Source organism: Pavona decussata, unplaced genomic scaffold (assembly GCF_977016875.1).
Source record: "Pavona decussata unplaced genomic scaffold, jaPavDecu1.1 SCAFFOLD_376, whole genome shotgun sequence".
NCBI classification, from domain to species: Eukaryota; Metazoa; Cnidaria; class Anthozoa; order Scleractinia; family Agariciidae; genus Pavona; species Pavona decussata.
Window position 1 is genome coordinate 285,039 of NW_028145751.1, and position 16,554 is coordinate 301,592.

The following is a 16,554-nucleotide window of genomic DNA, read 5'->3' on the forward strand; positions in this document are numbered from 1 at the left end:
TTTTATCAGCACATTTTATTTATTAGCATTTGTCATTACTCTAGTCATGCATTACATTTAACTTTGCTTGTTTATTTTAAACGTGCTGTATCCGTCACAAATGAAAATCGTGGTTTTCTCTTCTTTTGCGAGGATTTTCCTGAAAAAAAAAAATCAATAACTGTCATCAGCATCACTTTTTGTAAAGCTTTTTATCTGAACTCTCCGAGATTACTTAGATGATCAAACCACTGGATTTCTACCTCTGAACGCGAAGAATTATGGAATCTATACCGAGCGTCTATTTAAAGCGAAAAGTTTTCATTTGATGATAAGATTGGAAACGAAACTCTTCTTCTTTTAAGTCGAACTTAATTACATCTCAAGTAAGAAAGTAGATTTTCGTGGTCAACGGCTGTTGTTTTTACTCAACAAGATTCAAAATGGTGGGAAAGATGAATTCTGACATGGAAGAGCTTGTTTGGTAAAATAATGAAGACAGGCCAAACACGGCTCCTATTGGTCGAGATGGGAAGAATATGACCTTCAAAGCTAATTTGCTCTCACGAGTACGTCTTTCAAAGATCCCCCTTTTCTGTACGAAAGTAGGGAAAGGTCATTGTAGCTCTCTCTTAGCAGAGGCTGATTTTCTATCAAGTGCCATTTACTCATCTGAATTGTTTTAGGTTAGTCACAGAAGGGCGATATTCCGTAACAAACGGCAAAATGTCTTTGCGCGTTTTTGTTTTTGTTTTTGTTTTTGTTTTGTAGTGCCGACATTCTTTCGCGGAAGTGGACTTCTGAAAGAGTTTTATCAAGAGACTATGTTTGGTTTTATCTATAAGGTTATCGGGGTAATCTCTGTTGCGTAATCTCTGTTTGAATAGAGTAATGTTTTCTTCAAATGTTGTTTTTGAAGATTTTGTTCTGAGAAGTCTTAAGGCTTCGCCTTAGTTATAGCCTGTATAAGAAAGTTTCTGTCGGTTTGAAGTGCGTGTGCACATCAAGATTAGGTTCTTTTTTATTATAACCTTTCGCATCTCAGACGGGTATATTTAGTTGTTTCGCAACAAGAAGAACAAGCACATTCCTCTTTTCCCGCCAACTTGTTCAGAATGAAGTCCTTTGCACATGCCAAGTCGATGGAACGCTCAGACCTCTGGGATAGATATGATTTATATAATTTATACGTAACGTATGCATTTTGTTCGGCACATGTAAAAGTTCGATTAAAATCGAAGTCGAACTTTTGCCGTTCTATTCGACTGGTGCAGTCGAATAGAACGGCGGGTCGATCCTAATTGATCCATACATCGATCTTTACATGCGCCGAACCAAATGATTAGGTTCGGCTCATGTAAAGTTCGACGTACGAACTGGGCCTAAGGTGTATTAAATATGGGTTGCATAGTTTCACCCTGGATTCCACTTTTAAAAAAAATGTTGCGTAAACAATTTTATGATGACGTTGTGCCTGGATTGTTGTTCATAGAGTTGTTTGTTCAGAATCTTCTTCAGCTGAACTTAGAAGCATTTCAAAATCGAACAGACTTTTTGATATGAGCCGTAAGATATTTAGTGATATATTGCGATTCCAGTCAATCTACTTCACACGTGACCAGTATTTCTGAGAATGAAATGAACATTTGAATTCCTCTTTGTAATGTCCGACATTAGAATGAAATTGGAACATTTCTCAGGAAATCTTAACAAAAAAAAAATTAAATTACTGGGAGCAATATTTATTTTTGAAATACTTAATGCTGCAATGTAAAGAAAAATTCGTAACTTCATACCATCAATAAACTAGAGAAATTTCTACGGGAACTCTGAAATCTCGCTGGCGATGTTCAAAACTGACATGTAAACTTCAAAAATACCGGTCACGCGGTGACGTAGATTGACTGTAATTGCTGCCTTGATATACTACATTATATAAGTACGTAAATTATGATCATCCGGGTGAGTGTAGTCCTGAGAAGGACTGTTTGTGGTGACTTTGACTGACGTTTCGACAACCTGAGCGGAAGTCATCTTCAGAGTCAAGTGAATTGTGGAACGTCAGTAGGTGGTATATACGTCTCTGGTTGTTAACCTGATTGGTCAACGAAGTCCAGATGTTATTGGTCGTTTGTCAGTAAGCCGTGATGTTATTGGCTGTGAAGACAGTAAAAAGTGATTAATTAAGTGATACATTAATTACCACATTAGAACAGCTTTAGACGACGAAACATGAATTTCGTGGTCTTAAGTCCTGTTGCTAATTTCGTTTCGTTGATGACGAGGATATCAATTTTCGAGACAGTTAGCCTGTTAATATTTGGACATGTAATAGTTAAACCTCGAGCAAAGTAACTGGACCTACAATCATTACGAACTTACGAACTAACCTGATCCCAGGCTCAGCAACATTCGCGCATAAACTTGTTGTAAAAGTCAACAGCCTGGAATAATCAGAAGCAATACCTGATGAATTAAATGTGCTCACACAATATACAGGTTCCGTCTTGTAAAGTTTAAAAAAGAAAAACCCACTCCCCCCCCCTTTCCCTTTCTCTTCTTCCTGTTCTAGCAGTCTGTAGTAGTGAAATCGTGGGAAAAATAAGAGACCAAGTAACTGGAGAGCATAAAACTTGTCTAAAAGTGGATGTTTGATAAAAATGACGTCATTATGACGTCAGTATAATATTTTCATGTTATTCTCACTCGTGGTCATTCGTGGTCACTCGCGGTCATTCGTGGTCACTCGTGTGTACTTTTAGACACGATCAAATATTCAATGTGAGGGACGCGCGTATGAAAAATGAGCGTTGATAAGTAACAGTTCTACTTCGCTTAGGAATATAAGTAATAGCATTGCTGTTCTATGACCTAGTAGATCTCGTTAATTGTCTGGTCACAGGCAGATCTTCACTATCAATGAAAACTAATTAAATTATTAACAGCTTTGTAGACGAAAAGACTAAATCCAAAAATTCATGCCAGTTCGTGTGCTGTGATTGGGGGAATTCGATCTAGTTTGTCGGTTTTTGTATTTTTGTTCTCAGTCGGTTGTCGCCGTATCATATGATTGACGGCAGTAAAACACGCAAATCGGTACTTGAGGATGAAGTTCCCAATCTGTATGTTATTGAAAGGCACAGTAAGGCATGGTGAATACTCAAAAAAATCAAACTAGCATTTGACTTTCTATCCTAGTTTGTATAGGCTTTCACTGATAATCAATAGATTAGCTAAGGTACAATGTAATGTTAAAGGCTACAAATATGTATGTTGATACGTACAAGACTACCCCTAGTACTCGAGTCTTCAGCCATTTCCTCAACATCGCATCCTTCAATACAACATTCCTCAGTGATGCTATATTGTACAGAACGCCCACGAATACGGTAACAAAAAACAGTTTGAGTTTTCTTGACCAGGAAGCCGTTGGCCTGCTTGTTGTCCAAAAGGTGGTCCTCCGCGCCTGTTTAGACATGCATGTTAGTTAATGAACTAAAGAGAGAGCTTTTCTCCGTGCTTTTCTTTTCTTAGCAGAAAGCTCACATTTCTCATTTTCTCGCCAACAGTATTCCCCACACCCATTTGGGTTTGGAGGGAAATGTACGCATTTTCCATGTAAATAGTAACCGCACCATGGTTCCTCAAATGTAGACATATCCCACTTGATCAGACTTAATTTCAGCAAAGTTAAAGCTTTATAAGATTTGTTTTCGCTGAATCACACTTCTTTCTCCCAATTTTGTAATCTCGTAAACTAGAAAGGGACACCATAAAACCGCTCATCAGCCCACCACATTTACAGAAGCAGGTCTGAAATTGAAAACTATGTTTTAGATTTCTTTGATATGTACTGTCTTCCTGTCCATAAACATTTCTTTGCTTACCTTTTTCCTTGTTCATGGCCCAGCAACTGTTGAATACCACAAAAATCACCAGAATTAAGATCACCATCTTCAGTTTGGATTCCATCAGTCTTAAAGAAATATTAAAGGGAGCCTGTAAATAATCTTTTGATCAGTTGTGAACAGAGAATACCTTTAAAATTAAAAAAAAAGAAAAGAAATAAGCTATTTAATTAGTATCCTTATGAAAATTTGGACTGGATTTTGAACTGATAACGAGGCTGTCAAATGTCTTTCAATCAAACCCCTCTTCATGGCTTTCTGGGAACTTAAAGATAAACTAAGAAAAAGAAGACTGAGGCAGATGATATGCATGCATCACGGACGGCGATTGAACTCGCTCCGTCTCGAAGAAGAGGAAATGGTCTAAACCAAACACCACAACTGAGTCATAAATGCCTGTTTCGCTCAGTATCAAAAAAGGTTTTACTTATCAATAAACGTTCAAGCAATAAAGCATCAACCAGGCGGCTATTTTGGGATAGTTCCCGTTAAAAACGTTAAATATAGGTTTTGTGTGGACCCCCCAAAATGACAGCTTTCTACAATAATAAATACAGCGACGACTTCAAAGATCATTTTCTTCCCAGTGTTGTTACAAAAAGAGGTTTTAGTCTTCTTTAGCCTCGAATTTGTTTAATGCTTGTGATTTACCAAATCAGGTTAGCAAAATGAATGGTTTTGGTGTAATTGAACGCTACGAAACGCCGAAGGGAACTCAGTAAGTTTTAAGAAATTGAAACCACGTTGAACATTTGCATAATTTGAAAAGGGCTTGACACTAATTCAAATTACTTGATTTAAACTACAGAATTTCAAGCTTCTTCCTAAATGGTTTACGGGAAATTTTAGTCTAGTCGAAGACATTTACTTGACAGAAAATTAAAGAAAATTTTGTGCCTACCGTCGATAAGATTACTTCAGAAATAAAAAAAACTTACCTTGTCGACAAAACATAAACATTACACCCTGCTTGTCGAAATTGATGATTATATTCATTCCATTTATTGGTGAGCGATGGCATAAAATTAACATTTGTGTATCGAGATAATGTTAAGTCACTGTTTTAACTTCTACACTTTTTTAAAGGGTTGAGTTAAGGCAATGTGTATTTGACGTTTCGTGACTGTTTTTCTGGAAGAGCGAGAACGCTTTTTCAGTCTTAATAATGCTTTTTAAAATATATCGGAAAGTCTTTAATAATTTTTAAAGATATATCTCATCTAATCTTTTAAGTGAGTTCAAAAAAAATGTCCTGTTTTTCTCATAATACAACTTGATAGCTATCAATGAATACACGTTTCAAAGGAAATGTATCTAAAACCTTAATTAAAAACTAAACCGAGAATGCTCAATTGTCTTTTTCTCCTCGTACCATTCATTACGCATTGATATTCTTTAAAGAAGAAGATTTCTAAAGCAAAGGACAACGAAAGTTCTTGCAGTCGGTTTAATCGTGACAAATCGTCCTCAGTTTAGTGTCTCCCTATACCAATTTTGCAAACCCCCACTCTTTGTCTCTTGTTACCAACCAAAGCTTTTTAATTCTACCACTGAGGTAGTTTGAGGCCGGAAGCGAAACTTGTTTTATCACTTGAGCTACGTCCTTTGTCCACGTTTATGATCTCTTGATACTTGATAAGACCAAGGATAAGACGAAAGGAAATTGCTTGCGCAATTCTCTTTTACTTTTATAATTTATTAGTCATATTTTGACGCGGTAAAACAACATTTAGGTTACTAAATGTGTGACACTCTCACAGATAGCGATGGTTCTTAAAGGGGAAGTATCACAAAAATTTGCTGTCATTTCAAAACCCAAAAATGTTTGACTGTTAGCAGAAACAAGAAAATAATTGTCAAGTTTGTAAAAAAATTATCACCTGAGTACAATAAAACTGTCGATTAGTGCCTCTGGCCAGAGACAGGGTAGGCTACTTTCGATTGAAACTTGAAAAATATTATGCAAATGTTTTTCAAGTTCTCGCAGTTTTGTTTCCAAAATGCGTTAGAACAGATCACAAGTTGTTTCTTTCAAGAATTGAGTTGATTTCGTTCCTCTCGTCATTCTAGAAATATTTGGCAGGTGATTGAAGGTCTTATTTCATCATTTTTAACAAAAGATACCAAAAACCCCATCATACTTCCCCTTTAAGACGAAACTTTTTTGGCTGAGTAAAGGAAGCCCTCGGTTGCAAAGTACGTTGCGAGATGGATGATAATTAAACGAGTTTTTATTTCAGCCCTTGTTCAAACTTTTTCCACAGATAGTAATGTCCAGGGAACGACTTAGAATGCACGCTAGCAAGGAGATTGAAATAAACCGCGACTCTCGCAACCCATGTTTCACTTAATAAGTTAAAATACGTTGAAGTGCAATTCTCTTTTTTTCATCAAATGTACGCAAGACCGCAAGAATGCTTTGTTAAGCGTTCTTACTTCTCTAGTTTTGTGTTGTTTTGTTGATTTCATCATTTATTAGTCATATCTGGTGGCCGTAAAACAGCATTTCGGTCACAAAATGTATGTGACTCTCACAGAAAGCAATGGCTCTTAAGCTGGAAGGTATTTTGCTGAGTAAAGGAAGCACTCTGTTGCAAACTAGGTTGCAAGATGGATGATCATTGCATGATGGATGATCATGATACCTTAAAGAGTTTTTATTTTAGCTCTTGTTCAAACCTTATTCACAGATAGCCTATGTCCAGGGGACGACTTAGAATGCACGCTAGCAAGAAGATTAAAATAAACCGCGACTCTCGAAACCCACGTTTCACTTAATAAGTTAAAATACGTTGAAGTGCTTACCTAACTGGTATTAAAAGTAAACTCACGTGAAAAAGACTATCTTCTTAAATCCGTTCTCTTTCCCGAATAGACAAAATATATTGCACAACTGCTCAAATTTTTCACAGTGACTTACCTTGTTGCCCGTCGTTTCCCTTCAAGGAATTCGCGATCAATGGTATAATTTCACGAAAACAAACTATAAAATTTGTTAACGTGTGATAATTTTAACTGGATTTCAAAAACTGATAACGAGGTTGTCAAAAACCTTTCAATCAGGTTCTTTTAATTGAGTTCAAAACAGGAATAAATTTAAAATAGAATCGTTTGCCGAAAAATATGTCCACGAGAGGAAAACTTCCCTTCGATGCAACAAATAACCCCGCTTTGTGAAAAGGCTGTTAAATCCCCTTAAACAAGTTAACAGGATAAGTCAAAAACTATAAAAATTGTTGTAAACGTGTGATAATTCTGGATTTCAAAAACTGATAACGATGGTGATAAAATACCTTTCAATCTAGCTCTTTTTTGTGAGTTCACAGTAGGAATAAATTTAAAAAAGAATCGCTTGCCAATAAAAACTTCCACTTTGATGCAGCAAATAATCCGGCTTTGTGAAAAGGCTGTTAAATCCCCTTAAACAAGTTAACAGGATAAGTTAAAAACGTTACAAAAACTATATAATTCGATGGATTTAACTGTGCGCAACAATTAATGTTCTGTTTTCCTCACAATACAATTTGATAGCTATCAATGAATACATATTTCAAAAAAAAAAGAAGGTTGCTTGGCTATTTTGAAGACTGTTAAGAGGTGCAGCGTATTTGCTTATTTAAAAAACAAACCGCGGTAGATATCTCTACAACTTTGAAAACTAGACTGAGAATGCTCAATTGGCTTTTATTCTTGGTACCACTCATGACGCATTAATATTCTGTAAAGCATGAAGGGGATTTTCTGCAGCAAAGGACAACGAAAGTGCTTGCAGTCGGTTAAATTATGACAAATTGTTTCCCCCATTTTAGTGTTTAGCTGTACCAAATTTTCAAACGCCACACTTTTTGTCTCTTGTTACCAACCAAAGCTTTTTTTATGCTACCACTGAGGTGCGTTTTCGAGAAGCGGAACTTGTTTTATCACTTGTGCTACGTTAATGGTACACGTATAAGATCCCCTGATACTTGATAACACAAATGGAAATTGCTCGCGCAATTTTTTTTTGTCATCAAATGTACCCAAGATCGCAAGAATGCTTTGTTAAGCGTTCTTACTTCTCTAGTTTTGTGTTGTTTTGGAAGTTTCATAATTTATTAGTCAAATTTTGTCGCGGTAAAACAGCATTTAGGTCACAAAATTTGTGAGACTCTCACAGATAGCGATGGCTCTTAAGCAGGAACGTATTTGGCTGAGTAAAGGAAGCACTCGGTTGCAAACGAGGTTGCAAGATGGATGATACCTTAACGACTTTTTGCCTTGTTCAAACCTTATTCACAGATAGCAATGCCCAGGGAACGACTTAGAGTGCACGCTAGGAAAGAGATTGAATAAACTGCGACTTTCGAAACCCAAGTTTCACTTAATAAGTTAAAATTCGTTAAGGTGCCTATCTAACTTGTATCAAAAGTATACTCACGTTAAAAAGATTACTTTCTTGAATCCGCTCCCTTTCCCGATTAAAGAAAGTAAATTGCACAACTGCTTGATTGGTAGAGAATATTTTTTCATAGTAACTTACCTTCTTGTCCTTCGTTTCTCTTCAAGGTATTTGTAATCAATGGTATAATTTCATGAAAACAAGCTATTAAACTGGATTTTAAAACGTGATAACGAGGTTGTCAAAAAACCTTTCAATCAAGTTCTTTTTATTGAGTTCAAAATAGGAATAAATTCAAAATAAAACAGTTTGCCGAAAAATATGTCCACGAGAGGAAAACTTCCCTTTGGTACAGCAAATCACCCTGCTTTCTGAAAAGGCTGCTAAATCCCCTTCAACAAGTTAAGATCATCAGTTAAAAACGTTGCAAAAACTATAACCTATGGATTTAACTGTGCGCAACAATTAATGTCCTGTTTTCCTCACAATACAACGTGATAGCTTTCAATGAATACACGTTTAAAAATAAAAATAATTAAATGGTTGCTTGGATCTTCTTTGAAGTCTTTTTAGAGTTACAGCATATTCGCTTATTTAATGAAAAAACCGCGATAGATATCCTTACAACCTTAAAAACTAAACCGAGAATGCTAATTTGGCTTTTACTCCTCGTACCACTTACGATGCATTGATCTTTTGTATAGAATAAAACGGATTTTTCGCAGCAAAGGTCAACAAAAGTGCCAGCAGTCGGTTTAATTGTGACCAATCGCTTCTCCCACTTTAGTGTCTAGCTATACCAACTTTTCAAACGCCACACTTTTTGTCTCTTGTTACCAACCAAAGCTTTTTGATGCTACCACTGAGGTGAGTTTTCGAGAAGCGGAACTTGTTTTATCACAGGTGCTACGTTCATTGTACACGTATACGATCTCTTGATACTTGAAACACAAATGGAAATTGCTCGCCCGATTCGAACTCTCTTTTTGTCATCAAATGTACGCAAGATCGCAAGAATGCTTTGTGAAGCGTTCTTAATTCTCAAGTTTGTGTTGCTTTTGAGGTTTCATAATTTATTAGTCATATTTTGTTGCAGTAAAACAGCATTTAGGTCACAAAATGTATTAGAGTCTCACAGATAGCGATGGTTGTTAAGCCGGAACGTCTTTGGCTGAGTAAAGGAAAAACTAGGTTGCAAACTAGGTTGCAGGATGGATGATAATCTAACGACTTTATTTCAGCCATTGCTCAAACTTTATTCACAGATAGTAATGTCCAGGAAACGACTTAGAATGCACGCTAGCAAGAAAATTGAAATAAACCGCGACTCTCCTTAAAATACGTTGAAGTGCTTACCTAACTGGTATTAAAAGTAAACTCACGTGAAAAAGACTATCTTCTTAAATCCGTTCTCTTTCCCGATTAGACAAAATATATTGCACAACTGCTCGATTGTTAGACAATATTTTTTTTTATAGTAACTTACCTTCTTGTCCGTCGTTTCTCTTCAAGGTATTCGGGATCAATGGTATAATTTCCCAAAGACAAACTATAAATTTGTTAACGTGTGATAATTTAAACTTGATTTCAAAAACTGATAACGAGGTTGTCAAAAAACCTTTCAATCAGGTTCTTGTTGTTGAGTTCAAAACAGGAATAAATTTAAAATAGAATCGTTTGCCGAAAAATAAGTCCACGAGAGAAAATCTCGCTTTTGATGCAGTAACTGACCCCGCTTTGTGAAAAGGCTGTTAAATCGCCTTTCAACAAGTTAACAGCGTCAGTTAAAAAGCGTTACAAAAACTATAGTTCTATGGATTTAACTGTGCGCAACAATTAACGTCCTGTTTTCTCACAATACAACTTGATAGCTGTTAATGAATACACGTTTCAAAAAAAAAATAAATAAAAGATTGCTTGAATTTTTTCGAAGACTTTTCAAAGGTGCACCATATTTGCTTATTTAAAGAACAAACCGCGGAAGATATCTCTACAACCTTGAAAACTAAACCGAAAATGCTAATTAAAATTGGCTTTTTCTCCTCGTACCACTCACGACGTATTGATATTTTTTAAAGAATAAATAGAAATTTCCGTAACAAAGGACAACGAAAAAGGTTGCAGTCGGTTTAATTGTGACAAATCGCTTCCCTCAGTTTAGTGTCTAGCTATACCAATTTTTCAAACGCCACACTTTTTGTCTCTTCTTATTAACCAAAGCTTTTTCATGCTACCACTAAGGTGAATTTCCTTGAAGCGAAACTTGTTTCATCACTTGAGCTACGTTCATTGTAGACGTATAAGATCCTCTGATACTTGATAACACAAACGGAAATTGCTCGCACAATTCTCTTTTTTTTTCATCAAGTGTACGCAAGATCGCAAGAATGCTTTTTTAAGCGTTCTTCAGTTACTTCTCTAGTTTTCTGTTGCTTTGGAGGTTTTATAATTTATTAGGTCACAAAATGTGTGAGACTCTCACAAATAGCGATGGCTCTTAAGCTGAAACGTATTTGGCTGAGTACAGGAAGCACTCGGTTGCAAACTTGGTTGCAAGATGGATGATACCTTAACGAGTTTTTATTTCAGCTCTTGTTGAAACCTTATTCACAGATAGCAATGTCCAGGGATCGACTTAGAATGCACGGTAGCAAGAAGATTGAAATAAACCGCGACTCTTGAAACCCATATTTCACTTAATAAGTTAAAATACGTTAAAGTGTTTATATCAAGAGTAAACTCACCTAAAAAAGCTACTTTCTTAAATCTGTTCTCTTTCCCGATAAGAAAAAATAAATTGCACAACTGCTCGATTGTTAGAGAATATTTTTTCTTAGTAACTAACCTTTTTGTCCGTCGTTTCTCTTCAAGGTATTTGTTATCAATAGTATAATTTCATGAAAACAAGCTATGAAATTTGTTGTGGTGTGATAATTTAAACTGATAACGAGGTCGTCAAAATACCTTCCAATCAAGTTCTTTTTGGTGAGTTGAAAACAGGAATAAATTTAAAATAGACTTGTTTGCCGAAAAATATGTCCACGAGAGGAAACAAAGTGTTAAATTTGTTGACGTGGGATAATTTAAACTGGATTTCAATGGTTTCAATGATTTCTGGTTTTCCTCTCAATCAAACGGATTTAACTGTGCGCAACCGGCAATTAATGTCCTGTTTTTCTTGCAATACAACTTAAGAGCGCCTGTCCGTAAAAATCAAACATATCGCGGCTAACTTTAACGGCTGCCCGCAATGCAAGATAGACTAAGAGCATGTGAAAGCGCCGACATGTTTTGTCATTCTAGCAGCGATCAGATGTAATATTTTCTTGCACTGTAAACCAAGAAATAATTCACAAATGACTTAGCCGTCGAAGAAGATGCCGTCTTGATGAAATGCGCCGAAAGTTGATCAAAGATTTGTATTCGACTAGTGTCATTCGTTTGCGTGGTGTACATCGGACCAACAGCCGGCTCAAACTTATGCGACGAACGACCAGAGAATGGTGCTAAAATGGCCTTTGGACCTGTCTTTTACAACATATTATAAGGTTAGAACATTTCGAAATGTTTTTCTATGTGCTTATTTTAAGCCAATATAAGTCAAGACATGTGCACGGACTGACATGATGTCTGACCCGCAACTTCAAAGTTTACCGCGAAGGGTCAAATATTTGCATGTTTTACGGACTTTGAAAAGCTCTCAATCCGCTTTTGATCATTTGTCAAAAGAAATTTTTATAGGAATCTATAGACCATCCTTCTAACATTCAACCACCAGAAGCTTAATCGATTTGAAGGTTTCGCACATGGTGAAAATTAATTTTATTCACGAAGTACTTTTGCTGCAGTGAATTGTATGCCTTCGAAATTAAATTATTTCATATACACAGAACGACGCAATATTTCCTAAAATCATTCCAACAGATATTTAAAGATTGTAAAAAAAATATATTTGAGTGTTTTAAAAGCGGTGGAATGATTTGTTTTCGCACGCGAGGCTCTCAAACCAGTGTAATAATTTAGTGCCTCAAATGACGATTTTCACGGATTTTCGTTATTTTCATTTTTCTTTGAAATAAAAGGATATTTCACCGAAAAAACTATACAATAAAAAATAAAGAAATGGCTGCTTGGATTTTTTTAAAGTCTTTTCAGAGGTGCAGAATATTTGCTTCTTGTAAGAAAAAACCGCGGTAGATTTATCTACAGCCTTGAAAACTGAATCGAGAATGCTCAATTGGCTTTGTTTCCTCGTACCACTCATGACGCACTGATATTCTTTAAAGCATGAAGAGGATATTCTGCGGCAAAGGACAACGAAAATGCTTGCAGTCCGTTTAATTGTGACAAAGCACCTCCCTCAGTTTAGTGTTAAGCTATACCAATTTTGCAAATGCCACACCTTTTGTCTCTTGTTACCAACCAAACCTTTTTGATGCTGCTACTGAGGTGAGTTTGAGGGAAGCGAGACTTGTTTTATCACTTGTGCAACGTTCATTGTACACGTATAAGATTCTTGGGAAGACGAATGGAAATTGCTTGCGCATTTCTCTTTTTTTCGTCAAATGTACGCAAGATCGCAAGAATGCTTTGCAAAGCGTTCTGACTTGTCTAGTTTTGTGTTGTTTTGGAGGTTTCATAATTTATTAGTCATATTTTGTTGCAGTAAAACAGCATTTAGGTCACAAAATGTATTAGAGTCTCACAGATAGCGATGGCTGTTAAGCCGGAACGTCTTTGGCTGAGTAAAGGAAAAACTAGGTTGCAAACTAGGTTGCAGGATGGATGATAATTTAACGACTTTATTTCAGCCCTTGTTCAAACTTTATTCACAGATAGTAATGTCCAGGGAACGACTTAGAATGCACGCTAGCAAGGAGATTAAAATAAACCGCGACTCTCGATACCAATGTTTTACTAAATAAGTTAAAATACGTTGAAGTGCTTATCTAACTTATATCAAGAGTAAACTCACCTAAAAAAGCTACCTTCTTAAATCCGTTCTCTTTCCCGATTGGACAAAATGAATTGCACAACTGCTCAACTGTTAGAGAATATTTTTTTTATAGCAACTTACCTTCTTGTCCGTTGCTTCTGTTCAATGTACTCGTGATCAATGGTGCAATTTCATGAAAACAATTTTCAATTTGTTAACGTGTGATAATTTAAACTGGATTTCAAAAACTGATAACGTGGTTGTCAAAATACCTGTCAATCAAGTTCTCTTTGTTGAGTTCAAAATAGGAATAAATTTAAAATAGAATAGTTTGCCGAAAAATATGTCCACGAGAGGAAAACTTCCCTTTGATACAGCAAATGACCCCACTTTATGAAAAGGCTGTTAAATCCCCTTAAACAAGTAAACAGCATCAGTTAAAACCGTTGCAAAACCTGAAATTCCGAGGATCCATGGATTGAACTGTGCGCACCGAATGAATTAATGTGCTGTTTTCCTCACAATACAATTTGATAGCTATCAATGAATACACGCTTCAAAAAAAATAAAATAAAAATAAATGGCTGCTTGGATTTTTTGCGAAGTCTTTTTAGAGGTTCAGCATATTTGCGGTAGATTTATCTACAACCTTGAAATCTTAATCGAGAATGCTCATCTGGCTTTTTTCCTCGTACCACTCATGCCGCATTGATGTTCTATAAAGCATGAAGAGGATTTTCTTCTGTAAAGGACAAAGAAAGTGCTTGCAGTCCGTTTAATTGTGACAAAGCACCTCCCTCAGTTTAGTGTTAAGCTATACCAATTTTGCAAACGCCACACTTTTTTAAATCAACGGTATAATTTCACGAAAACAAACTATTCAATTTGTTAACGTGTGATAATTTAAACTGGATTTAAAAAACTGATAACGTGGTTGTCAAAATACCTTTCAATCAAGTTCTCTTTGTTGAGTTCAAAAAAGGAATAAATTTAAAATAGAATAGTTTGCCGAAAATGTCCACGAGAGGAAAACTTCCCTTTGATACAGCAAATGACCCCGCTTTATGAAAAGGCTGCTAAATCCCCTTAAATCCCCGCTACTCCACGCGTCCAGGCCCTCCACGCCATCACATCTCTCCCCCATTTGCGGATAAAGTTCAAGGGTGCATTAGTCTATGTGGTGCAAAATACAACAAAATAAACGAATAAATATTTTTATTCACAGACAAAGTTTTTGTATCTAGTGTCTGTTGTAGACGTTATTTTCCTCCTGGGCCTGTCACGGGCTGCATGTCTTTGCTCACGGTCACTATCATGGTCTGATCGAGGATGGGCTCTGGGCTGCTGGTGTCCATGCTGAGGTTCGCGTATTCTATCCGTTGGCACCGCGTTTTCACCGCGGTCTGTTCCGGGCTGCTCCTAACCTGCTCTATCCATGGTAACAGCGTCCGGCTCAAATGCGTCTTCACTGTCGTAGTCGTCACACTGAACCGATTCTCTACACCCGTTGTTAAGCAGTTTCCAATCCGCGTAGTTCCTGGTACGAATTTTCACATCGTTCTTGGCTGTGATCATGCTTCCCTTGACACCAATAACCACCATTGGGTCCGGGTCATACAGCGGCGTTAAGCTGTGTTTCCGTTCTTGTTTGCACAATACCGTGTCTCCAACTTTGATTTTCATTACAGCTGTGTGTCTTCTCTTATCCGCGTACTGCTTCATTTTCAGTTTCCGTTTTTTGTCGTTGTGGCGGATCACCGTGTCGTCCGGATGTTTAGGTTGTCGCTTGACCTCTGGGAATTTTCCCCGTAGTTCCCTTCCGAACATAAGTTTGTTCGGGCTGACTCCGGTGGTTGCATGTTCAGTTGCTCTGTATGCTCTGACTCCCCTGCCCACTTCATCCCTCACCGGTTTGCCTTCCAATGCAGCGATCCGTGCAGTCTTCTTTATTCTCTGCATAAACCTTTCGACGTCGCCGTTGGCTTCTGCCCACCCTGGTGTGACTTTCCGGTGCTTGAACCCTTCTTCTTGTGAGAATTCTTCAAATTTATGGCTGTTGAAAGGTGGACCGTTATCCGATTTGATCTCCTCTGGTACTCGATATGTGTCAAACACCCTCTTGAACACCGGGATGGTTGCCTTTTCACTAGTGGATCCCACGAATTCGACCACTGGTTATCTGGAATATTGGCAGTAGAATACGAGGGCGAGGTCTCCATTAGCCATAGGCCCGCAAAAATCCACGCTGACCTTATCCCACGGTCCCCCAGGTAGTTCAGTCATCTTCAGTGGCTCGCGATGTGTTTGGGGTGTGTTAGATTGGCAGGCGATGCAAGTGGACACAAACATGTCACATTGGGAGTCCATTCCCGGAAACCATACATGTGCTCTCAGGAGCGGTTTTGTCCGTACAAACCCTTGATGCCCCTCATGCGCTATCTCTACCATCCTCTGTCTAAGTTTTGCCGGTACGACAATCCTATCCCCTCTCAAGACCATCCCGTCTACTATGGTGAGTTCATGGAAAACGTGCCTGTATCCCTGTATGCTTAAAACCTTTGTGTCTATCCAGCCTTGGTTGATACACTTCTTCAATTCAACTAGTACCGGGTCTTCATCAGTAGCTTCCTTCACTTGGTCTCTGGTGACAGCTTTGGGCGTGTTGCACGTCACAACGTAATTTACATAATAGCGTACCTCCTTAGTCGTTCTCATTTCGAACTTGGAACACTCGAGGAGTGACACAGGGTGCCGTGAAGTGTAGTCAGATATGTTTTCCTTTCCCGGGCGGTACTCGACCACAAAGTCATAGTCCATCATACGGTTGACGATCCTTTGGACACGGATCGAGGTCGTGTGGGTGGGTTTGTTGAACACACTTTCCAGAGGTTTGTGGTCTGTCACAATCTTAAAGGGTCTCCCGAACAGGAACAGATGAAATTTCTTGCAACCGAAATCACCGGCCAAAGCTTCTAACTCGATCTGGCTGTACCGTTTCTCCGGGTCTGTGAGGCTCCGGCTAGCAAACTGCGCGACTCGCCAACACTGCTCCCCCGATTTCCTCTGCGTGAGGGTTGCGGCCAGCCCCACAGGGCATCCATCGATGTGGAGCTCGTGTTCCGCCTGGGAATCAAAGTATGCTTGGACCGTATCGCTTCTAAGCATGTCCTTGAGTTCTTCGAATGCTTCAGAGTGTTCTTGCTTCCACTCGAATTTTCCCGTAACTGGTTCACCGAGTTTCGGGCAGCCCTCTGATGCCGGCTGGCTTCCGTGAATCGTGAACTATATCTGACTGTGCAGAGGAATGAGTTAAGTTCCGTGGCATTTCTAGGGCGTTCCGCCGACTTAATGGC

At 37.9% G+C, this 16,554-nt stretch overlaps 1 protein-coding gene across 1 annotated transcript in view; it reads right to left on the bottom strand.

Annotated features, from left to right (window-relative positions):
- The window catches only part of LOC146452198 (uncharacterized), a 26,354-nt gene continuing 9,800 nt past the window's right edge, over positions 1-16,554 (bottom strand). Inside the window, exons 2-4 of the mRNA XM_085098116.1 lie at positions 3,264-3,474; positions 2,370-2,423; positions 1-139 (exon numbers count right to left, since the gene is read on the bottom strand). Of these exons, the coding sequence (XP_084954242.1) occupies positions 58-139; positions 2,370-2,423; positions 3,264-3,457 (330 nt within the window). The 5' untranslated portion in view covers positions 3,458-3,474 and the 3' untranslated portion in view covers positions 1-57. The remainder of the gene's footprint in view (positions 140-2,369; positions 2,424-3,263; positions 3,475-16,554) is intronic.